Source organism: Hyperolius riggenbachi, chromosome 5 (genome assembly GCF_040937935.1).
Source record: "Hyperolius riggenbachi isolate aHypRig1 chromosome 5, aHypRig1.pri, whole genome shotgun sequence".
In the NCBI taxonomy this organism is placed as follows: Eukaryota; Metazoa; Chordata; class Amphibia; order Anura; family Hyperoliidae; genus Hyperolius; species Hyperolius riggenbachi.
Window position 1 is genome coordinate 76,250,910 of NC_090650.1, and position 24,584 is coordinate 76,275,493.

The 24,584-nt window shown below is 45.3% G+C and overlaps 1 protein-coding gene across 1 annotated transcript in view; it reads left to right on the forward strand.

The window, feature by feature from the left end:
* PAXIP1 (PAX interacting protein 1) overlaps window positions 1-24,584 on the forward strand; it is a 77,811-nt gene that overhangs the window by 42,048 nt on the left and 11,179 nt on the right. Inside the window, exons 7-14 of the mRNA XM_068235886.1 lie at window positions 3,930-5,562; window positions 7,181-7,275; window positions 9,877-9,972; window positions 10,541-10,678; window positions 13,103-13,224; window positions 18,154-18,338; window positions 18,585-18,628; window positions 22,838-22,899. Coding sequence (XP_068091987.1) covers window positions 3,930-5,562; window positions 7,181-7,275; window positions 9,877-9,972; window positions 10,541-10,678; window positions 13,103-13,224; window positions 18,154-18,338; window positions 18,585-18,628; window positions 22,838-22,899 — 2,375 coding nt within the window. The remainder of the gene's footprint in view (window positions 1-3,929; window positions 5,563-7,180; window positions 7,276-9,876; window positions 9,973-10,540; window positions 10,679-13,102; window positions 13,225-18,153; window positions 18,339-18,584; window positions 18,629-22,837; window positions 22,900-24,584) is intronic.

Here is a 24,584-nt window from a genome sequence, read left to right on the forward strand (position 1 = left end):
CTGAAGATTTCTAAAACCTCCCGTGACTGTAGATTTGAACGAGAGGCTGAGGAGAGGAATGGGAAAGCTCTATACTGCAGTGTTCCCCCAACCCTGTCCTCAAGGCCCACCAACAGTGCATGTTTTGTGGAAATCCACAGAGGTAGTTAATCAGCTCTGCTGAGACACTAATTACCCCACCTGTGAATGTTTGTGGTTTCCTGCAAAACATGCACTGTTGGTGGGTCTTGAGGACAGGGTTGGGGAACTCTGCTCTATAGGATGTAAAGGCTCATACACACATCAGACTATAGTCTTTGGAAAATGAAAGATCACAGACCAATCTTACCACCCTTCATGTAGTATGAGAGCCATGCCTACAAAGTCTTTTCTATGGAGCTGAACTCTCCATCAGAAAAAAATCTTTGCAAGATGCTGCACACAAACATGCTGCACACACTCAAAAGATCTGTAGCTGCAAAAGATCTGTTCCTGCCAAAAATCCATTCCTTCAAATTGCAATGATAGTCTATGAGATCTGCAGATCATCATACACACACGATTTAACTGACATTCATCTGCAGATCAGATCCACCAGGATGGATTTTCAGATCTGCAGAGGATTGCTTGATCTGCAGATGAATGTCAGTTAAATCATGTGTGTATGATGATCTGCAGATCTCATAGACTATCATTGCAATTTGCAGGAATGGATTTTTGGCAGGAACAGATCTTTTGCAGATACTGATCTTTTGTGTCTGTACAGCATCTGTGTGTGCAGCATCTTGCAAAGATTTTTTTCTGATGTGGAGTTCAGCTCCATAGAATAGACTGTGTAGGCATGGCTCTCATACTAAATGAAGGGTGGTAAGATTGGTCTGTGATCTTTCATTTTCCAAAGACTATAGTCTGATGTGTGTATGCACCTTAAGTATCTGTGTTTTTGCTTTTTTGTTTTGGCTTCAGATTCACTTTAACTAATTAACCTAATTAACCACTTTAACTAATTAGGCCATGTGCGCTCCCGCAGAGGAACAGGAAGTCTCTATAGGACCCAGAGCCTTCCCCAGCCTATTGGTAAGTATCTGGTTTTTTTTTTTTGGGGGGGGGGGGCTTCAAACTCACTTTAACATAAGCCCAGACCCCTGCCAGCAATAGGTTTTGGCAGATCAACCAAGAGACGGATCTCTCTGATCGGAGAGAGATCTGTTGGCTACCCATACGCCGCAGACCGACTACCAATCAATTTCAGCATGAAATCTTTTGGTAATCAGCACTGTAACGCCGCCTCTGCTGCTGAGTCCCACCACCCAAATGTTACTGTGCTCATGCATTCACACCAGTTCCCGCTGCCACTACTTTCCAGCTGCTTTCCGTTTAAGTCCCATGTGGCTGCCTCGTGTAGCACGTGAATGGGGAAGCAGGAGTAGCTAGACATTTGCGACAGTCGGAACAGGTGAGATTTGAATGCGCGGGCACCGGAGGGGGCACACTAACATTTAGGGAGACAGCGGCCAGGGGGTTCCATCATGTTTTTAAGTTGTTGTGATATCGCACGCTGTTGCTTGGCACACCCACTCAACCATGTCGGCAAGATATTTCTTAGCATGATAGATCAATACTTTTTACTGAAACCGGTTGTATTGTCGACCAGGGATGCTTGTTAAGGCACTTATTTCCATTCACAGTATTGAAGCAGATGGCCGATGAGGCCGTAAAATTAATAGATGTGTGGCCTAGAGTACCAACTTTCAACATTGGCATAAATAACGGTGTTGTCATTTTCAACCCCCCCCCCCAAAAAAAAAAACGCATAGGAAGGAGGAGGGGATTAAATAGCAACAAGATTGTATGGCAGAGAAAGATTCTTGCTGGCAAATTAGCCAGCGATAACCAATCTTGTACTGCTCTCTGCAGTAAAAGTAAAAAATGTGTGTACACAGTGAATACTTGGGAATGCTTTCAAACGGTCTTCTGTGTATCTAAGAGTACTTATTGGGTTATTAGTTTTGGGAGTGTAACCCTATTTGAAAGAAGGGTACATTAACAAAACCAAAAGTCCCCTTCTTTATTTCCATTCCCCACTTTTTCGCAGAGCGGTCCTACAAAGGATTGTGGCACTTCCAGCTGTTTTTAAGGTATCTGGTGTGAGGCCAATTTCTTGGTTGCTGCGTTATCTAGATCAAGATATTATGTGATAGGCAAGAAAACTGATGGCGGATGTCTTTTTTTTATTCTGTGAGATAAGCCCTTTGAAAAATCTGCAGGAAAACATTTTTGCTGCTTCAGTATGAAGTTACTTTAAGATGGAACTGGTGTTGACCTGATATGGTCTTTGTGACGACAGCTGGAAAGCCCATGGCCTTTGTGATTGACCTTGTGCCACTGCTGTGACTGTGATTAGTTTTGTCACCGAGTTGTTATACATATACGGAGAGGTCACACCTAGGAAGCAAGCGGTAGCCAAATTTGTGCAGGAATGAAAAGTTAGCTGCTGTGTTTTACTTGAGTTCTGGGAAACCTTACATTTTCCATTGATTTATTTAATGAACCAAACTGTGTGCAAGCACATCATAACTATACACAACAGGAAAGCTAGATCACATATCACCTAGCCTTGTGCAACATCTCCAGTCCCCATGAATGCCGTCATCCAGAGAGCTCAATATTAAGTCCAAGAGAAGGTGGCAACAAATGACTTAGGCAGGGAACACATTGCAGGGGCATTGGTCCCTGCAATTTCCAGGTCTCCATCGCAGTTTGCAATCACACTTTTCATGTTCGTTCTGCGATTCCTTGGATGCAGTGGATTACATTGTAATTGTGAACGCGTACATCATACAGGAAGAAGCAGAAAGCTGGGCAATTTAAGAATGTATGAGTAAAAGTGAACGAGTGCTAACAACGTGCGTTTCCTGAGTGGGGCCATTGACTTCAATGGCCTACGCACATTGGGCCGTCCACAGCAAAACGTGCATGATTCCAGCAAGTGTTTTTCTGCCTTACCATATTTTTCTCTATGTAATATGCACCTGACTGTACGATGCACCTAGGTTTAGAAGGGGAAACCAAATGAAAAATTAGAGGGGGGGGGAACCAAAACCAATTAAAAATATTCTAAACCAGGTGCGTCTGGAGCATTAAAGTGTACTTGAGATGGGGCTACAATAAAAAAGGTAGGAACGCTGTCACCACCGCAGCATAACCCAAGGGAGCAGGGATCATAGATCTCCAGACATGTAGGCAAAACAAGGATGTCCAGCTACACCGAGGGTGGGTATAAAATATATCTTCAATTTTATTAGCACATCAGTAGATACACAAAAGGCTACCTGGGGCTTTCTCCATACCCCTCCCCTGGCCTTGATCGCTCAGAGGACGTCCTCTTCTGACTCCCTGTTCACCCACAGCTGGCCCTGGAAAATCCTCCAGCAGGCACAGTCCAGCCAGGTGCACTCCTGCACAGGCACTGAATGATCCCAGCAACGTAAATGCAGCGGGAGCGCGCAGCAAAGCCGAACATGGGCAGTTGGCCCCGGGCCTGAGGACTTTCCGTGGCCAATTGCGGATGAACAGGGAGTCAGAAGAGGATGGCTTTTGAGTGATCAGGAGGAAGCCCCAGGTATGTATGTTTTATTTTTTGTTGTCGTGGCTTTATTTCAGGTTTCCTTTAAGGCTACATCAGGTCTCCCCCTTCCAAAGCTCTCTGTGCCCCAGCATAATAAACAGTGAGTGGGCGGGTCTACATACCAATATTCAGCATTATATAGCTATAGTCAGTGTCTCTGATGCTGAAAAGAGGATATTTAACGTAAAAGACAGTATACTGAATAATTAACTACATTCTACTATGTCGTTAAGGTTCCTCTTTAATTGCCTGTTTGCTTTCTGCATTTTATTGGTTTGTTGATTTCAGATTTTGTACCAGTGACTTTTTTTTTTCTTTCTAGATTTTACAGACACTTTCTGCCCCTGCAAAAAATTTAGAACAAGGTAACCACCCCCAGCAGAGTCATCCGAACACTATGCTGTTCAGCCAAGTGAAGTCTTTAACACCAGATGCTCAACATTTGTTGCAGCAGCAGCAGCAATCTCATCAGACACAACAACAGCACCATCCTCTGGTGCAACTTCAGCCTCAACAGCTGATGCAGCTGCAGCAACAACAGCAGCATCAGCAGTTAACACAGCAAGGGTTCCCACAGCACCAATTTTCCCAAGTGAACCAACAACATCACTTTACTCAGCTGCAGTTCCCTCAGCAACAGCTACATCGCCCACAGCAGCAAACAATGCAGCACTTCCAGCAGCAGCACGTTCTGCAGCAGCAGATTCAGCAGTTGCAACAGCAGCAGCAGCAGCAACAACAACAACAACAACATATTCAGCAGCAGAATCTACAGCAAACCTTGCAACAACAGAATATACAGCAAATCCTTCAACGTCAGCAGACTCCACAACAACAGCAGTCGCTTCAACCAGCTATTCAGCAACAGGTGCTTCAGCAGAACATGCAACAGCCAACACTACAACAGCAACAACAGCAGAGCATACAGCAGGCTCTTCAACCGGGTGTCCAACCACAACAGAACCAGGTCTTGCAGCAGAATATTCAACAAAGCATCCAGATTCAGCAGCAGCAGCTACAGCATCTGACTCTTCAGCAGAAGCAACAGTTGCAGCAACACGCCCTTCAGCAGCAGATTCAGCCTCATGCTCTACAGCAACAACTTTCCTCGCATGCCCTACAACAGCAGCAGCAAATTCAAACTCAAGCTTTACAGCAGCAGCAGATACAGTCTCAAGCGCTGCAGCAGCAAGTGCAGCCACAGAATCTTCAGCAACAGCACCAGATGCAGGCACAGTCTTTGCAGCAACAGCAAATACAGGCACAGTCTCAGCAACAGCATCAGATACAGACACAGACATTATCGCAGCAACACCATGTACAACCGCAAACACTTCAACAGCAACATCCGTTGCAAACACAGACACTTCAACAACATCAGCTCCAAACGCATAATATCCAACTTCAACACCAAATTCAGGCACAAGGCCACCAGCAGCACCAGCTTCCATCACAAATGCTGCAGCAGCAGCAGACTCTTGCTCAGCAGCAACAGCTTCAACAACAACAAACTCTACAGCTTCAGCAACAGCAGCAAATAAAACAACAAATGCAGCAGCAGTCATTATTGCAGCAACAAATTCAGCAACAAACACTGCAGCAGCAGCAACAAATTCAGCAGGCAACCTTGCAGCAACAGCAAATGCAGCAGTCGCAAACGCCGCAAGGACAGCAGGCAACACTCCAACCTCAGCAGACTCAGACCGTTACGTTACCACAGATTCAGCAGACATCACTGCAGCAGCCTCCGCTCCAGAACCAACAGGTTCAACAACAAAAGCCTACCCTCCAGCAGATTCAGCAGCAGATCCAACAACAGCAGCTGCAACGGTTACAGCAGCGGCAGATGCAAAATCAAGCGCAGCAGCTAGGTCAGATGTCTCAGCAGGTGCAGGCTATTAATCAACAGCCTGCTCAGTCTCAGCAGCTGCATGGACATGACCCATCTCAGGAAAGTAAGTTGGCTTCATATGGCTGGGAATCCTCTCTGTTGATGAAGCAAGATTAATTGTTAATGTAACAGTGTGCTTAACCACTTCAGTACTAGCAGTCTCTGGTCCCTTAGTAGTTCACGCTGGGGATAGCAAAATGCTAGCGATTATCACTAGCATTTTGCGGCTGCAGTTTTTCACCATTTTTACTGTGTATTTTTATGGGTTTTGAGCGATCGTGATTAGCACTTCAACATTGCATTCGCTCAAAAATCGATGAAAGGTGCTGCGTGCGGTGTTTGCATTTACTGCAAATTGCCGGCAATCGTTCCAGTGAGATCACTGCCATATACATTACAGTAGTGCATTTAAAAGCACTACTGATCGCCAGTGATTAGCAGTAAACGGTCGCTAACTGCTCCGATTTGATGAGACTCAGAGATGATTTAACATAATAGATTTATACATGCCTGGGGCTGCCTCCAGCCCCATCCACATGGATCGCTCCGGTGCTGCCGTCCTCAGCCTTCTCTATCGCTGGTACCGGGTCCTGTAACTTTGGCCAGTTGACGCAGGCGCAGTGCACTCCCTTTGTACTGCGTATGCCTAAGGCAGGCGTCGGAGAGACGGAGGGAGTCGCTGCGCATGCGTAAAACTGGCCGAAGTTACAAGACTGGGTACCGGCGATAGAGAAGGCTGAAGACGGCGGCGTGGAAGCCATCCATGCAACTGGGGCTGGAGGAAGCCCCAGGTATGTATACATTTATTATATGAAGTCATCTATGACCTAGGTTCTCAACGTGTGGTACGCGTACCCCAGGGGGTACTTCTGATAGTTTCAAGGGGTACTCGGGCTTTATATACTTAACCAAGAATAACAAATTTAGAGTTGTAGAAAATGATAAATCCTATTTAAACACCAAATTAGTGTTTTAGCTATTTAAAAGCAATAGTAAAGGCTTGGAAATAGTTTAGAACCAATTATCATGTACTAGCTTTAAATATATATTTGTCAAGGGGTACTTGTGCTAATGTTTACTATGCTAAGGGGTACTTGGTGAGTACAGGGTTTTAAAAGGGGTACATACCAATAAAATGTTGAGAAACACTGATCTATGAGTCTCTTTAAGGACCAGAGACTGCTGGAACAAAAACTGGGTTCCTCAATTTCGCCCTGCACGGACCTCACCAGTCGCTAAAGCCCACTCACTCTGCCGTCGCTATGACAGCATTGGCCTCTGACACGGGAGCGTGCGGTGCGTAAATGAAAATCCACGCCCTGGCAGGGATAAAAGGTCACAAATAAGGTGTAGATTTCAATTAGTGCGGTCCGAAAGCGGTGTGCTTGTGTTACTTTTCTTACATGCTTTTAGTGCCTATATTCTATCCTTATATTGCAGTAAGCCGATGATTTGGTTTGGTTGTCGAAGTGACTATATTCTGGATGTCTTGTTTTCACTGCTGTGCTGAATAAGTCTGCATAAAGGTCTTATACCTACCGCTCATCAATTTTCTGTTTATTAGATCAGCACAAATATGTGCAACACATACGATGTAAAAAATACTACCTTCAGTTTCATGTGTTTTGAAGTGTGATACACGGTTTGACTAATGGCTTGTCCCTTTGCTTCTTTCACATTAGTTCCTGAAGACTACTTCTTGGCTGGCTGTGTGTTCGCTATAGCTGACTACCCAGAACAGATGTCTGATAAGCAGCTTCTTGCAACATGGAAGCGAGTAAGTTGCTTTTTGTTTTCAGAAGAGCTCGCAATCTTATCCCTACTATAGTCATAGACTAGTATTCCTGTCCTGGTCTGAAGGTGCCCATTAACTGCACAATCCCGGGGCCGATCGATCATGATGGTCGGTTGCGCCCATTAATGCCCCGAATTTCCACTAACTAATGTGACCAGATTGGCGGGATCGATCCAAATAACTGATCGATTGCATTAGGCTCCCTGCACACTGCAAATCCGTTTTCCGATTCCGTTTCCGATTTTCCTTGAATACATTCAACAGAAAAACGGATCAAAAAACGCAGCATGCAGTTAAGATTAAAAATCGGAATCGGATGTAAAAACAGATTAAAAAGCGGAATCGGAATCTGAAATGCATGCAGTGTGCAAGAGGCCAAAATCTGATTGAATTGGCTAGCGGGTATTTGACAGTTAATGGGCAGGTCCGATCGTTTCCTACCAATGACCGGTCGGCCACGGAATGGTATTGTTAATGTCTAACTTTAAAGAGAAACCGTGACCAAAAACTGAACTTCATCCGAATCAGTCGCTGATACCCCCTTTTACATCAGAAAGTTCTGTATAGCTGATATTGTAATGAAACCCCTCCCACAGGAAACACTGAGGACCGTGGTCCTGGCAGTTTCCTGTCTGTGAACCTTGTTGCATTGTGGGAAATAACAGCTGTTTTACTATTTACAGCTGTTTTCAACTGCCAAAAAAGCCAGCAGCATCCCCTTCCACTGACATCCCCTGCCAGCAGTAAAAATGTCACCATTTGATAAATGTCAGAATGTAAATCAGGGAGAGTAAAGATTTTACAATGGGCATACACTGACTAAATTTTTATTTTTTTTTAACATTTTCACTGGAGTTCCTCTTTAAAGGATACCACAACTGACATGTGGCATAATGAGATAGACATGGGTATGTACAGTGCCTAGCACACAAATAACTATGCTGTGTTCCTTTTTTTCTTTCTCTGCCTGAAAGAGGTAAATATCAGGTATGTAAGTGGCTGACTCAGTCCTGACTCAGACAGGAAGTGACTACAGTGTGACCTTCACTGATAAGAAATTCCAACTATAAAAAACTTTCCTAGCAGAAAATGGCTTCTGAGAGCAAGAAAGAGATAAAAAAGGGGGAATTTCTTATCAGTGAGGGTCACACTGTAGTCACTTCCTGTCTGAGTCAGGACTGAGTCAGCCACTTACATACCTGATATTTACCTATTTTAGGCAGAGAAAGAAAAAAAGGAACACAGCATAGTTATTTGTGTGCTAGGCACTGTACATACCCATGTCTATCTCATTATGCCACATGTCAGTTGTGGTATCCTTTAAAGGGAAGGTTCAGGGAGGGTGGCTAAAAAATTAAAATCAATTTCCACTTACCTGGGGCTTCCTCCAGCCCGTGGCAGGCAGGAGGTGCCCTCGCTGCCGCTCCGCAGGCTCCCGGTGGCCGACCCGACCTGGCCAGGTCGGCTGCCAGGTCGGGCTCTTCTGCGCTCCAAGGCCCGGCACTTATGCGTCCCACGCCGGCGCGCTGACGTAATCGGACGTCCGCCGGGCTGTCCTGCGCAGGCGCAGAACTACTGTGCCTGCGCAGGCGCAGAACTACTGTGCCTGCGCAGTACAGCCCGGAGGACGTCCGATGATGTCAGCGCGCCGGTGTGGGACGCAGAAGTGCCGGGCCTTGGAGCGCAGAAGAGCCCGATCTGGCAGCTGGCCAGGTCGGGGAGACCACCGGGAGCCTGCGGAGCGGCGGCGAGGGCACCTCCTGCCTGCCACGTGCTGGAGGAAGCCCCAGGTAAGTGGAAATTGATTTTTATTTTTTAACCACCCTCCCTAAACCTTTCCTTTAAGGCCATGTATAAAGTGAGGTATGGTTGTGGTGTGGGTGTGGCTCTGCTCATCTTGTGTCTTGCTTTGCCTCTCTTCTCTATTTTTTTATGAATGTGGCATATTTTTAAATCTGAATCTTAAATCATTTTGGGGGATTATCAGTAGCTTGAAGATCCATAGACTATGCTTTTAATAACCTTTGTATGTGTTCTTCCAACATGCGCACACCTCACTCTGTCCATGACACTGTGTCTGCCTGCCCTGCACACGCCCCCTCCTTGCCCTTCCCACTAATTGGTCACAGTGCCACCAGCTAGTTATAAAGTACAGTTATCTAGTTGTTAATCAGTTAAAACAATTCAACCAGGTTTCATATTTAGACACAAACTGGTAATACTGTATTTTTCATACGGCAACGCACTTGCATCACTGCTTCTAAAAATTGAGAATTAAAAACAAAAAAAAGTAGTTTTATATCCCAGAGCAAACATAAAAGAAATGATTTCCTATTGCTAACTTGGATTTGTCTGTTTTTTTACAGCGACTGAACAGAACATCTTGAAACTGAAATTTTAAGTGCTATCAAATGAGTTGATAAAATTACATATTAGCATACATAGTAGCATATTCTATGTGCCAGCTATTAAGTTTGATAGTTGATTTTGTTTCATCTGAGATCTAGATGAGCCACTAGGGGGATTTGTTTCTGTTCTAGTTCCTTCTGTATTTTAATAGTTTGTTGTTGTTTTCTCCTGAAGATCATTCAGACACACGGAGGCACAGTCGATCCTACCCTTTCTAGTCGTTGCACCCATCTTTTGTGTGAAAGCCAAGTCAGTAGCATGTATGCCCAGGTGAGTCTTAGCCTGACTATCTCCTAACATAATCCTAACATTTGTATAGCCCTGTTGGTCTCAAAGCGCTCAAGAGCTGAAGTCACTAAGGGAGCACTCAAGGGGCCACCCTTCAATGTTAGGAAGTCTTGCCCAAGGACTTCTTACTGTTGGTTGGTATGTCTTTTATCAACCCAAATAACTATGTAACTATAAATGGGTACTGACCCTAGCCAGGATTCCAACCCTGGTTTCCCATGTCAAAGGCAGAGCCACATAGAACATCTTCAGGCCTTCCTCTCCATTTTGTTCCTGCTGAAGGAAGGGAATTATGCTTGTTAAGTCTCATCTTGTAAACCTTTTAATGCCTCCCATTTAAATGCCGTAACCTTTTGTTAATTTGACTCCAGCACTAGCGTTGTTTTTATTGCCTGTGTGGAGCGATCTGATTTACTTTTATTATCCGAAGTAAAATAAAATGCATCTCTGTTAGAAGTTGTGTAATTACCACCTTCCCAACAAGCAATTCTTACATGGCTCTATACCACTTGTTTTATAAAGCGGTGTTTTATGCTTCTCTAATGAATAGGCAATGAAGGAGCGAAAACGTTGCATCACTGCTCACTGGCTGAACACGGTGCTGAAGAAGAAAAAGATGGTGCCTCCTCATCGAGCTCTCCATTTTCCTGTAGCCTTCCCACCAGGAGGGAAGCCGTGCTCTCAACACGTAAGAAGTCAATATCCTGTTGCCTCCAAAATACTTTGTTCACTCTGCAGTGTTTTATATTCTCATTGCTATTCTGCCAGGGCACTTAAAGACAACCCTAAGCCCTAAACTGTTGCGCAGCAGACAAGGAAAACGCATGCCGTATTTTTCAGACTATAAGACACACCTAGGTTTTGAGGACAAAAATCAGGAAAAAAAATATAACTAAACCTAGGTGTGTCTACGGTGCAGGGGCATTTTATGGACCTTTTACCCCCCCTCAAAACTGTCTTTAAGCTACACTAATCCCTGCTGCATCCTACCACCTGCACTACACTAATCTAGACACTAGACTATACACTACACTAACCACCTCCTGCCCTCCTAACTAAGCTACGTTACACTAACAGAACCTAACAGTTATCCTGCTGCTGTGCTCCTCTCACTTCGCTCCAGCTGTCTATGCATCCATCTTCTTCTTGGTCATCTTCTTAGGCGTCCCTCTTCTCCTCCAGTGGGGTTGGAATAGCTGGGCATAGTGGCCACCTGCCGCTGTACAGCTCCAGTTCCCTCATCCCGCGTGGTCTCCATCTCCTTCCATTGCCATCTCCTGTATAGCTGGGCACAGCGGTCTCCTGCTGCTGAACAGCTCTGAGTCCCCCGACTGCGTGGCGTCGATCTCATTCCATTGCCATCTCCTGCATTGCTGTGCACAGCCAAAGTAGGTGAAGTGAGAAGCACCTCAGCATGTAGAGGTGTGCCTCAATCCCGTCCCAGTGTCTCTTGGGACCACTGTAGTCAAGAAGATAAATGGATCGGCACCACCAAGATACGTTCAAGGCTCTTTTATTGAGCACAGCAGTAACAGACGCTGTTTCGGGCTAGCAAGCCCTTTCTCAAACTCACTGGGTGAGCAGTTTGAGAAAGGGCTTGCTAGCCCGAAACAGCGTCTGTTACTGCTGTGCTCAATAAAAGAGCCTTGAACGTATCTTGGTGGTGCCGATCCATTTATCTTCTTGCTGTGCACAGCAACCTCCTGCCGCTGTACAGCTCCGTGCCCTCTTCCACGTGTCCTCCGTCTTCTTCCGCATTGGTCCAGCGGGTATTGTTACACGTGCTGGTTGGTGCAACAATAGATATTTGTTACAGATCCCAGACTTAGCTGTAATGGGGAGCTTGCAGCACACACAATCGTAATAAACTATGCTGTTAGAATGCAAGCACTGTAGGGTGCGTGTGTGGCGTAGCTCAGATAACCATGTTGGCTGCACTTCTCCTATAGTGTTTCTTGTGTATTTGGCTCAGTGCGTTTTCTGTTTTCAAAGGTGCCTCCTGCTGTTCTATCATCCAGTAGGACATCTCAGTTGTCAGCCTTTGATACAGGATGATAATGGAGTTGAAAGTAGGGGAATCTGGCCCTGATTTTATGAACTTTTCTGAGTACTGACAGAGCTCTATTATTGTGACGACAGAGCGAAGGGCCTGCGGTGATGGATGAGAAAATAGAAATCACAAATCGGATTTGCAGTGTGCAGGGAGCCTTAGGAAGGGAATTTTCAGTCAGAAAAGTTTAGCTGATCAACAGGCGCATGCACAGCCTTATGTACCGCGCAGACGCGGCGGCCATTGCAATGTACTGCTTCCGGGTCAATGTTGCTGACCCAGGGGAGGGTTGTGGCCGGGGGCGGGCCAGTTTCTGGATGATTGTGGGGTGGGGGGGATACGCAGTCCATGTCCCAGCCGCTGTACAGACAAAAGTATGTGAATATGTTTATTAAGAAACATTGCCGGGGATATCGGTTAAGTATTTTAGCAAGCTAACTTACACCGACATATATGAGATTTAATGGTTTTAAAAATCCCCTTTCTACTTCTCATATGCTTTACAGTGAGACATTGGGATATGTGCCCTGCATGGCTTTGTGGTTACTGAGATGTAATTGCTTTATTTCGACTGCATAAATCTCTCCATCCTCCATACGTATGTGAGGATCCCCCTGTCCTATGAAATGATTGTGTCACTGCAGTAAATGAAGCAAGTTTCCAAGCGGTAGAGGAAGCTACACAGTTAACTTCCTGCTTTTTTGCTGACTTAGAACCAGTGAAACTAGCGGAAGAATGTTTGGTCTCTTTAGCACCAGGACATGTACTGGGGTTGTGGTTTCCAGAAAGCTTTATTAAAAAAAATGGAACATTCTAGAAGCTGCTTACGGAGTCGGAAAAATATAAAATGACTTGTATAGGCATGGTTTGTTTATGTAGGCTTATTTGTTGTTGTTGTGTTTTTGTTTTTGTATCAAAGTGGAGTGACCCTTTATTATTATCTTGGAAAACACAGCTTTAACAAGGTGTTCGTTTTACCATATCGACCATCCTTCTATAAATATGAATCTGCTTTGTGTCACTACATGAGCTTTATGATAGATGTTCTGTTTCTCTTCTCAGATCGTTTCAGTGACTGGGTTTGTTGATAGCGATAGGGATGACCTGAAGCTAATGGCCTACTTGGCAGGCTCCAAGTACACTGGGTATCTGTGCCGCAGCAACACCGTCCTCATCTGTAAGGAGTAAGTGACAGCTTTTCATCTATTCCCCCTCCTTATCTGGGAATTTCATATCCACATTTTTTTAGAGCCGGCTTTTAAATCACCCTGCTTGTGAGTACACTGGCAGGTTTATGGTTATGGCCTGTGCTTGCTATAATGTGTGCAGTGGCCTAGTGCTGACAAATGTTACACCATCCAAATGACACAAGCAAATTGCAGGTGATTTGAAAGGTCACATTAATTAATTCAGAGCAGATTTTGTAACCACCTTGCATCCAGACCATGTTTTCCCCTTATGGACCAGAGCAGTTTTGGCGCTTTAGCTGTGTCCCTATTTAATCAGCAATAGCTTCATCCCTACTCAACACTTAAATGAGCTATTTAATCAGCAATAGCTTCATCCCTACTCAACACTTAAATGAGCTATATATCATTTTTTCAAGACAAACTAAGCTTTCATTGGGGGATATTTGATCCCAAGAAAAATGTTCTTTTCTATGCATTTTAATGGGGAAAAGCAGGGAGAAAAAATAAAAAGTGCTACTGTGATAAAAAACATGCCACCAGTTTTATGCCCCCAGTATAGATAAATGGCTATATATTTTCCCCAAGATTCCCCCCCCCCCTTTTAAATATACTCTCCCCCCCAAATCAATTGTAAGATGCCCCCCCTCCCCCCAATTCAGCAGCCTCCTCCATGCACAAATCATTAAAGGAAATTAGCAAGCAGCTTCTCTCACCTTGCCTCGTACTAGCGACCAGCCTGCAGCCCGATCTGCACTCAGCCCTGTAATGCCATCATCAAGCCGTGACCCGGATATTCAGCATTATGCGGCTGAGTGCAGAGCGGGGATCGGAGGCTTGGGCTGCAGGCTGATCGCTAGAACAAGGTAAGGTGAGAGAGGGTGCTTATTATTATATAGTTTTTAGGTGATCTGGCCATGGAGGGGGAGAGAGGAAGGACCACCGCTGTTGGCTACAGCGGTGATTGTTCATCTCTGGGGGGTGGTCTCTAATTGGCTTAAAGGGAACATGTTCCCTTTTGCCAATAGTACTGCAGCTGACAATAACAGGGGGTGTGCTCAGGAGCGCTCCCAATCGGGCACAGCAGGGCTGCAATGTTAAATTGTATATATCTACGTCCTCTTGGCTTTGATGAGGTCACAGAGGACGTAGAAATACTGTATTTGTGGAATAAGTGGTTAAACAAAGTGCCTAGAAGACCGTTAATGTTTTTTTAAGTATTTTGCTGGTGTAACTGGGGCCCAGCTAACCTGAGCATGGAGCACTCACTCTCAGTGGACAAAAATAAAAAAATATAAAATATATATATTTATGTATGTATGTATGTGTGTATATCTCTATCTATCTAGGGCTTTCTCCAGCCTCCTTCAGGCCAATCGGTCCTTAGCTGTCGTCCTCTGCTACCTGGATCCTTCACTAGACAGCCCAGTAATTCCGCTATTTGGGGCCAGTTAGTGCAGTCCGGACGCAAGTGTTCTGCACCTGCGCTGTAGTACTGTGCAGAGGAAATATGCTCCTGGCAATGGGGCATGCGCAGTACGCACAGATCCGCAAACTTAACGGGGCATCTAGCTATAGGCTATAGGTGGAGAAGGACAGTGAGGGACCAATTACCTGAAGGCGGCTGGCGGAAACCCCAGTTATGTGTTTTGTTTTTTTTTTGTCATCTCAGGTTTACTTTAAGGTTCTGATTAACGGTACAATGCCGCAGTTGATAGATTACCTTGATTGGAATGAATCAATCAGAAACGATCAGTTGTGCCTATTAATGGGCAAATTGCCGCTTACCGTTTATCAAATCAGTGGAATCGATCTGGAAAAAATTGATGGATTCCATTAATCTGATCAAATCTGTTAGTAGAAATTCGGCCATTCATTTATTCAAATACGAGTTGTTTATGTGGTTTGAACCAGCAGCCGGGTGACTAGTAATACAGTACTGTATCTCTGTGATCAGGTATGACCCAGGGGTACTGGTATCCTGAACACTTAGGCCCGGTTCACACTTGTATTTTGTGTGAAACCGGGCCGTACGTCCGGGTCCTGTACTGGGGCCATACGGATCCCTCAGGTTGCGGACAAAAAGTATCAGTTCGGCATCCGGAAAGTTACACTTCCGGATTGCTGATACTGTACTTTTAAACAGGTGCGGCAGCACAGACAGGCATGGGGGAGTGGGGGGCGGGCAGCGCACACAGTACAACAGCCCACAGTACATTAATAAACATACCTGGGCTGTTGTCCTGTCAGCGCTGCTGTCTCCCCCCACCCCCCCATCTGCCCATGCCTGGACCCCCCCATGTGGCAAAGGACGGGGCCGTAAGCACCCGTTCCTATTTCCAGCGTGATGAGAAACTTCCGTTTCTCATCACTTCCTATGGTGCAGGGAAAATGGTCAGGTTCCTGGTCAGGTGCGGCGACTGGAGCCTGCGTTCCGGAAAAATGCTGCATGTCGGAAAAATCCTGAAAGCAGCTCGATCCAGATCTGGACAGACGGACGGGTGTGAATGGATACATTGAATAACAATGTAACCATTCACATCCGGGTCCGTTTGTACAGTATACGGTGCGTTCCAGGTCCGGGGAAACCGGACCTGGAACGCAAGTGTGAACCGGGCCTTAAAAGAATCTGAAGTGAGAGTGATATGGAGGCCATTTTTAATTCCTTTTAAACAATCCCAGTTGCCTGGCGTTTTGCTGATCTTTCATGCATCAATTTTGCCTAAATCGCCAACCTGAAACTAGCATGAGGAAAATCCAGTCAGATGTCAGTCAGAGCACCTGATTTGCATACAGTATTTGTTCAGGGTCCTTGGTTAAAAGTATTAGAGGCACAGGATGAGCAGGGCAGCCAGGCAATTTGCATTGTTTAGCAGGAAATTAATATGGCAGCCTCCATATCCCTCTCGCTCAGGTGTTATTTAATCTTATACGATCCCCACTGAACATGCTTCAAGATTGCTGGATATGCCTTGGCAAATCGGCCCATACACTCTATCATTTGATTCCTTGCAGATTTTATTCATCTGCTGGGAATCTATTTCCCAAAATGTGTATGCGATCAATTTTTTTAATTCATTTTTGACTGAAAATTGATCAAAAGTATTGATCGGACAGGATGGAAAATGGAAAATAATCGAGGGTGGAGCAAGAGCAATGGTAGATTGGTGGCCTATACCTTTGCGCCAGGGCTGTGGAGTCGGTCCAAAGATCCACCGACTCCGACTCCTCAGTTTAGGATTCCTCCGACTCCACGACTCCGACTCCTCTAATTTGCATATTACAATTTTGTTGATTAAAAGTATGTAACATGAAATTCGTCTCTTAACTGCCAACGCTTAGGAATTTTACAAGACAACTGAAGTGAGAAGGATATGTAGACTACTATATTTATTCCCTTTAGACTAAAACTAGTCCTTGGTAAGAGTACTTGTAAAAGGTACAAACCGGAACAAAGAACATCTATCAGGCCCTAGGCAATGTAAGTGTGGGTACATGTAAGAATGATGTGCAGGTACTCTGCAGGGGAATGAGGAGATTCTTCCTCTATTACACATTCTTCATGCACAATCTGAACAAGGTTTATGGGTGACAGACAACACCTCTGTGTTTAATGTGCACAGCATTCTCAGTGGATTCCCTGCAGCTCTGTGGGGAGTGCATATGTAGAGTATAGTACTACTTTGTAACAAAGTAAACCTGAGACAGATGAAATTAAAGTTTTATACATACCTGGGGCTTCCTCCAGCCGCCTTCAGGATAATCAGTCCTCGTTGTCCTCCTCCGCCACCTGGATCTTCTGCTATGAGTCCAGGTACTTGAGCCAGTCAGGCGTAGTGCGCATGCACACACTCCGCCGCCAGGAGCATACTACACCTGTGCAGCACTATTGCGCAGGTGCAGAATGTTCCTGGCTGTGGGAGCGGCATGCGGCCGGACAGCGCTGACTGGCTGAATTACCAGGACTCATAGCAGAAGATCCGGGTGGTGGAGGACAGCGAGGGACTGATTAGCCTGAAGGGGGCTGGAGGAAGCTCCAGGTATGTATAAAACTTTACTTTTCATCTGTCTCAGTTACCCTTTAATTTGTAGTCACCAAACCAAATTTTAACAACATATCAAATTATTTGATTTCATCAGCAAAGGGAGTGCATACATTTGCATAAATCAGCATCAATGCAGAATTATTTCCATCTCGTTGACCATCTCTATTAGTGACACAGCTACACATCAGGCTTTATTCTTACAGCATAGATGTTATTTAGTATATATAAGAGATTCCTGTGTACACATCATATATACAGTCACAATCAGATATGTATATCTGACCTTAAAAAAATTCTCCTCTGTATGTCAGTGTATATAAGCTGTGTTTTTCAGTTTTGGTCAGGAACCAGTCCGACGAAGGCTTTTTATAAGTCGAAAGCTCACTGTTTATCCATCTCTAAGTTAGCCAATAAATGGTATCATCCTGATTCAAAACTTCTTGCTTAAAAATACGGGGACTGCTTTATTGAAGCAGCACAAGTAACTAATTTTGATTGGTTTATTTCATTTTTGTGGACTAAGCACAGCTATTACTGTATATATACTGTATAAATACATTATTTTTAATGACTATTATCTGAGAAATAGAACATTTTATCATATTTTCTATTTTAATTACAGTTACAAATTCATTAGGAGTTGGAGTCGGTGCATTTTTTCCCGACTCCGACTCCAGGCACCCAAAATTGCCCGACTCCGACTCCACAGCCCTGCTTTGCGCTGCATTGAACAGCGCAACGCTGCAGTCTGATCGATTTTCAATAGATTCTCTGTGTGGAATGAACTGATTCCATCCATTTTTTGAACATTGGGTGGAAAGCTGTAAGTGAATGGCCAGCTTCAGCAGTCAGATTTATATTGTTTTGTCACTGCATCTAGGGCTAGTGGCATGAAGTATGAGAAGGCTAAAGAGTGGAGGATACCGTGCGTCAATGCTTCATGGCTGTGCGATATTCTTCTGGGAAACTTCGAAGCTTTACGGCAAATTCAAAACAGCCGCTACACAGCGTTCAACATTCAAGATCCACTAACTCCTTCATCACACTTGGTGTCGAATCTTCTCGGTATGTTTATTTATTTAAGTTTATATAGCGCCGACGTATTACGCAGAGCTGTACACAGAATATATTGTCTTGTCACTATACTTTTAAAGTATTTTCACTACTGGTTGGTGTTGCATCCCAAAAAACAGTGGGCGTTGTGTGCCTCTGCTAAAGCTGATTGTATCTGTCATGGTCTTCTCAAGATTTCAAATAGAAAGTTGCCATTTTATCATGTTCTATATTTATTCTTTACTGTTTCCTGTTCAGATGCCTGGAGAATACCACTGAAAGTGTCAACCGAAGTGTTAATGGTGAGTTTGTATGTAATTTTTTTTTTAGGTAATTCACCTGCTATAAAGTAACAAAACATTTTTTTAAAGTCTTTACCCTTACAGGAAGCCAGACATGGCAGTTACTGTAGTATTTATACTGGAGGGGCTTCCTCCAGTCCCATGTGGTCTGTGGGCTTCCTCCCGGGCGCTCCGCACTTGCGTAATCACCTCCACTTATTCGGCAAGTAGAAATGGCGGAGATGACCACTGGAGAACAGAGCGGCCAGGGAGGAGGGTGAGAGAGCCCACAGACCCCATGGGGCTGGAGGAAGACCCAGGTAACTATAAATAAATACTGCACTCCCTGCCATCTCAGGTACACTTTAAACTGTCGAGTTATCGCACATACCGTATTTTTCGGACCATAAGACGCACTTTTTCTCCCCCAAAAGTAGGGGGGAAAACTCAGTGCGTCTTATGGTCCGAATAGTACTTTTAGGCTAGCACCCGGCATTGCCCCCTCCCATTAATAATGTTTGCGGTGTTCTCCTGCACTGGGAAATTGTGTGAAAGAGGTGGCGGCAGAGAGATCCCATACTGCAGGGTGGGCGGGTAGCCTCCCATACTTTCATCTACCTCTAACATTTGTTCCGCCCTCCTGGCAGCTAAGTGGCTCCCCCGCAAAGCCTCCTATGTCATCCGGCACCAAAGCGGCTCACCACCAAGTCCCCCGGCACCTCCAACACATGGGCGCCCACCCCGCTAAGTTTACTGTCACCCCCAACACATGAGCGGCCCCTCGCTAAGTCCCCCGGCACCTCCAACACATGGGCGCCCACCCCGCTAAGTTTACCGTCACCCCCAACACATGAGCGGCCCCTCGCTAAGTTTACCGTCACCCCCGGCAGCTCTCGGAGTAAACTCTTATTGGATCTGGCTGTTCTTTGGTCCTCAGTCCGCTCTTGCTTGCATTCTCTCTGGCGCTTCCAATCCCGGCTGCTCGCATCCCCGCTGGCATCCTCTCTCTGTGTGACCCATAATGTGATCATCATGTGACCTATCATGTGGTCTCGCTGAGAGAGGACGCCACCCGGGATGCGAGCAGCCGGGATTGGAAGCGCCAGACAGAATACAAGCAAGAGCGGACTAACACAGAAACGGCCGGATCAGATGAGAGTTTCCTCCGAGAGCTGACAGAGGTGACGGTAAACTTAGCGGGGGAGCTGCTTAGGTGCCGGGAGACTTAGCTGGGGGCCGGGCTGCTCAGGTGTTGGGGGTGCTGGGAGACTTAGCTGGGGGCCGGGCTGCTCAGGTGTTGGGGGGCCAGGAGACTTAGCTGGGGGCCGGGCTGCTCAGGTGTTGGGGGTGCCAGGAGACTTAGCTGGGGGCTGTGCTGCTCAGGTGTTGGGGGGCTGGTAGACTTAGCTGGGGGCCGGGCTGCTCAGGTGTTGGGGGTCCGGGAGACTTAGCTGGGGGCTGGGCTGCTCAGGTGTTGGGGGACCAGGAGACTTAGCTGGGGGCTGGGCTGCTCAGGTGTTGGGGGTGCCGGGAGACTTAGCTGGGGGCTGGGCTGCTCAGGTGTTGGGGGGCCAGGAGACTTAGCTGGGGGCTGGGCTGCTCAGGTGTTGGGGGTGTCGGGAGACTTAGGTGGGGGCTGGGCTGCTCAGGTGTTGGGGGGCCGTGAGACTTAGCTGGGGGCTGGGCTGCACAGGTGTTGGGGGTGTCGGGAGAGTTAGCTGGGGGCTGGGCTGCACAGGTGTTGGGGGTGTCGGGAGAGTTAGCGGGGTGCATCACAGGTGTCTGATTCACAAGAGACTTAGGTTGGAGCCGCTTAGCTGTCGGGGGTCACTTAGCTGGGGAGCTGCTTAGCTGCCAGGGTCATGGATGCTTAGCGGGAGAGGGGACAAGTGTCAAAGGTAGATCAAAGTATGGGAGGCCACCCACCCTGCAGTTCATGATCTTCCTGCCTCCCTCAGGTGCCCCCTTTTTCACACAGATCACACTGCCAGGGCTGCAGGAGGCTTAGTGGGCCTGGGGGGAAGTTGGGGCTTCTTAAGCTGGGCAGTGCAGCTTAGACACAGCTAGGGGGAAGCTCCACAAGATGCCCCTGCAACATAGACGCACCAGGTTTAATTTATATTTTTTCCCTGGTTTTTGTCCCCCAAACCTAGGTGCGTCTTATGGTCAGGAGCGTCTTATGGTGCGAAAAATACGGTACCTGTTACACGGATGGACCAATAGTAAGATACAGCCGGGATCTCTGTTCATTCGTGTTTCGCGTTCATATTTTTCCACTCCTTTTTAAATCGCACAGCTTTTTGCGTTTCTCTTCACAACGTACGCGTTCATAATCACAATATAAACGTGTTCATAATCAGAATATATTCCGATGCAGCCGAAAAATCGAAGTTTGAATATGTGACCACACTACAACGGGGACCTGGGAATCACCAGGGAAATAAAAATGCTTCGGCAAGTGAGTTCCCTGCCTTGGGGCCGGTTTCCACTATGTCCAGATGTGGGGCACATCTGCTGTTTCCCTGCATGTGTGTGGGGCGGGAAATGCTGCTTATCCATGTAATGGCTTGCTGTCCAGATCCCACTGCACTGCACTTCTGGATGGCATGCTGCAATTTTCTGCAACATGCACCCAAATCCTCTGGACTGCAGCTTCATGGCAGTACGGGAGCCAAGGCCGAATGGGAAACAGCCAGTCCATGTGGAAATAGACAAATTGTAAATGGTATAGCTGCACTCAACTTTCTATCCTTCCTATTAGTCCTTTGTGGAGTGCTCTGTCCTCAGATCACCTGCATCCGCTTCATCAAAATTATTCCTTCATCTAGAAGCGTTATCTTTTCACCAATTATGGTTAGTCCAGTGTTCCCCATCAGGCCCTCATCATGATGATATACACCTTAAAAACTAAACACACTGATAGTGCAGCCTGCAATTCCAACAATCGCCCTCCATGATCATTTCAATCACATTCAGTCCCAGTGTGCAGAGGGGAAAACACACACACACACACACACACACACACACACACACACACACACACACACACACACACACACACACACACACACACACACACACACACACACACACACACACACACACACACACACACACACACACACACACACACACACACACACACACACACACACACACACACACACACACACACACACACCCTCCCCACCTTTCTCCTGCTTACCAAATGCTAGTTACAACACAGGCTTCAAGCACTGCCACCACGGCTTACAACCTCGTATCTAAAATCTCAAATAGAAGTGTTCAAATGAGTAAAACCCAGTTTAATATCCACAGAAGAGGTAGTAATGCCTGTACATTAAAAAGAAATGAAAACCGCATGGTATATCACCGCATCCTTAGGTGTGTGGATTGCCATCTCTTGCTAATCCTACTTGAGCCGTGTGCTTCAACTTGTGCGACCCTGGCTCTGCCCTACCAGTTCATCATATAATGATTCTAGTGATGGTCAATTAGATGCAAATAACTTTGAGTTGAAAATGAACCAATCAAATCCTGCTGAGGTAAACTCCAATTGATTCATTTTTAAGCTGCATAAATTTGCATCAACTCAGTTATTTGCATCTACTTAACCATCACCAAATGATTCCACAGGGGCTGAAGAGCGCATCAAGGAGGTATGGGGGACAAAAGTAGGGAAACGACAGGAGAGGTTGAGGGGAGACAAAAAACGGGGACACAGGATGACACAATGGGGTCTCAAGAAGTAAACTGGGTACAAAAGAGGTACACAATAAAGGGGGGGGGGGGCACGCGCGTCTTCAAAACACCCCTGCACTATAGACGCACAAGGTTTAGTAGTTTTTGTTTTTCACTCCTGGTTCTTGTCATCTAAGCCTTGGTGCGTCTTATAGTCCAGAGCATTTTATATTCTGAAAAATTTGGTAAGCTGTCCTGCTGACTATAGAGAGAGAGAGAGAGAGAGAGAGAGTGTGTTCCGTTCTTCTGCAGCAGATACCATATGAAGGATAACATTTTTTTTTGAAAGGTATGAAATAAGAATATTGTTCCTGCTCAATGCCATATCCAGTGACCCTCCACAGAGGCCTCCCTTCACATTTTTATTAAATGTTTCTTTGTATTTGGATTATGAAAGTGAAAAGCAGTATGGAGGATTATGCAGTCTCATTTTACCCTGGCTGCTCAGATCTCCCTTTTCAAATAAAACTGTATGTTATTGCTTTACAGAGTATTAGAATTCCTCTCAAGCCCAAGCAAAACGAGCCAGTTATTCAGCCAAAGCGACCGAGGTAAGGAAATATTTAGTATTCGTAACGGGTAGGTCATTTCTGGCGTCTGCAGAGAGTAAGATGAGTTGCGGCTGCTGTTTTGATACTAGTGGTGAGCGCAGTTTTTAGCTGGACATAAAGTAAACTTGAGATGGCGGAAATATAGCTACTGCATTTCTTGAAGGCATTACATGAATAATCCAGTGGCTGCCGCAGCAAACAAGCAGCTTGGAGAGACGCGTTGCCATCCATTAAAGGACACCCGAAGTGAAAAGAAACTAATGAAATAAACGATTGTATCTATCTTCCTTCTCCTAAAAATGACTTTTTAAAGATATTCCAGTTTTCTTTTATGTTTAAATCTACTTTTTAAGTTTTAACTGTTTTATTATTTTCGCTCAATGACACATTTATTGAAGTATGCCAGAGCTAAAATCGATGACCCATTTTATCTCTTTCCTGCTCTCAGAAGCCATTTTCTGCTAGGAAAGTGTTTTATAGTTGGAATTTCTTATCAGTGAGGGTCACAATGTAGTCCCTTCCTGTCTGAGTCAGCCACTACGCTAGGAGAGCATCTAAGCCCCCTTAAACGCAGTTATATGATTTGCCATAACTACTTCCTGCGTTAATACATTCCACCTTTTAATCACTTTTATTGTAAAGAACCATCTTTTTGGCTACAGAAGCAGCCGAATCGCACACCTAAAACAAGCCTGTGGCTAATCCAGTCATACTTTAGTCAAAAACCTCTGCTCTGCATATTTGTTCAGGGTCTATGGCTAAAAGTATTAGAGGCAGATGATCAGCAGGACAGCCATGTGCATTGTGTGAGGAAATAAATATGCTTCCATATTCCTCTTGCTTCTGGTGTGCTTTAAAGAACCGCTGTCACACACAACTAACATTTTAAAGGTGTAAGCATACCTGCAAGACACAATTTGTCCTAGAGTAAAATGTGCTAAAAATTACCAAATTCCTATGCTGCAATGACTTACAGAATGTGGTAAAAATCCAACAACTTTTGGACTAATCAATCTCCTCATGAGGATTCTCTGAACTGAAGGATTAGTTTCTCAGTTCAACTGCTAGAATAGTGTGCAAATGAGGTCAACTGGCATCTTTAGATAAGGCTCATACACCTGTTGGATTTTTTCAAACATCTGGTCGTTTGGACGTCAAAATCGGGCGTGTGTACAGTCAGTCATTCAGCTGATAACGCTGGTTTTGGCGGATCTGCTTGGACGCCCAAACGACCGGTCGTTTGGAAAAATCAGACGCGTGTATGAGCCTATAGATCCTTTCTAGGGAGTGCTTTAAATCCTGTTTATTTTTTTTACTACCTAATGTAATGAAAGTGATATGTGAAAAAGTATTTTAAAGTGCATTTTACTTTGGGACAGGACATGGGGGTAGCTTGCAACTCATATTGGAAGCTTGATAGTGAGGCAGGGTTAAAATTTATAAAATTCTCATGCAAATTTCCAGTGTGCGAAAACTAGTAGCCGCACTTCTAATGAAGAGCAATGGAGAATCGTACTTCTGCTAAAATTCACAAAATTGCATTTGCAACTTTGCATGCATAAAAAAAGAAACTTGCACATCTCATGCATATGACTTTAATTAGCTGTGGTTTAAAAAAAAATCACATGCAAAAAGGTTTGCATGCAATGCAAATTTGAATGTAAAAGAGGATGTGAATGTTTTTT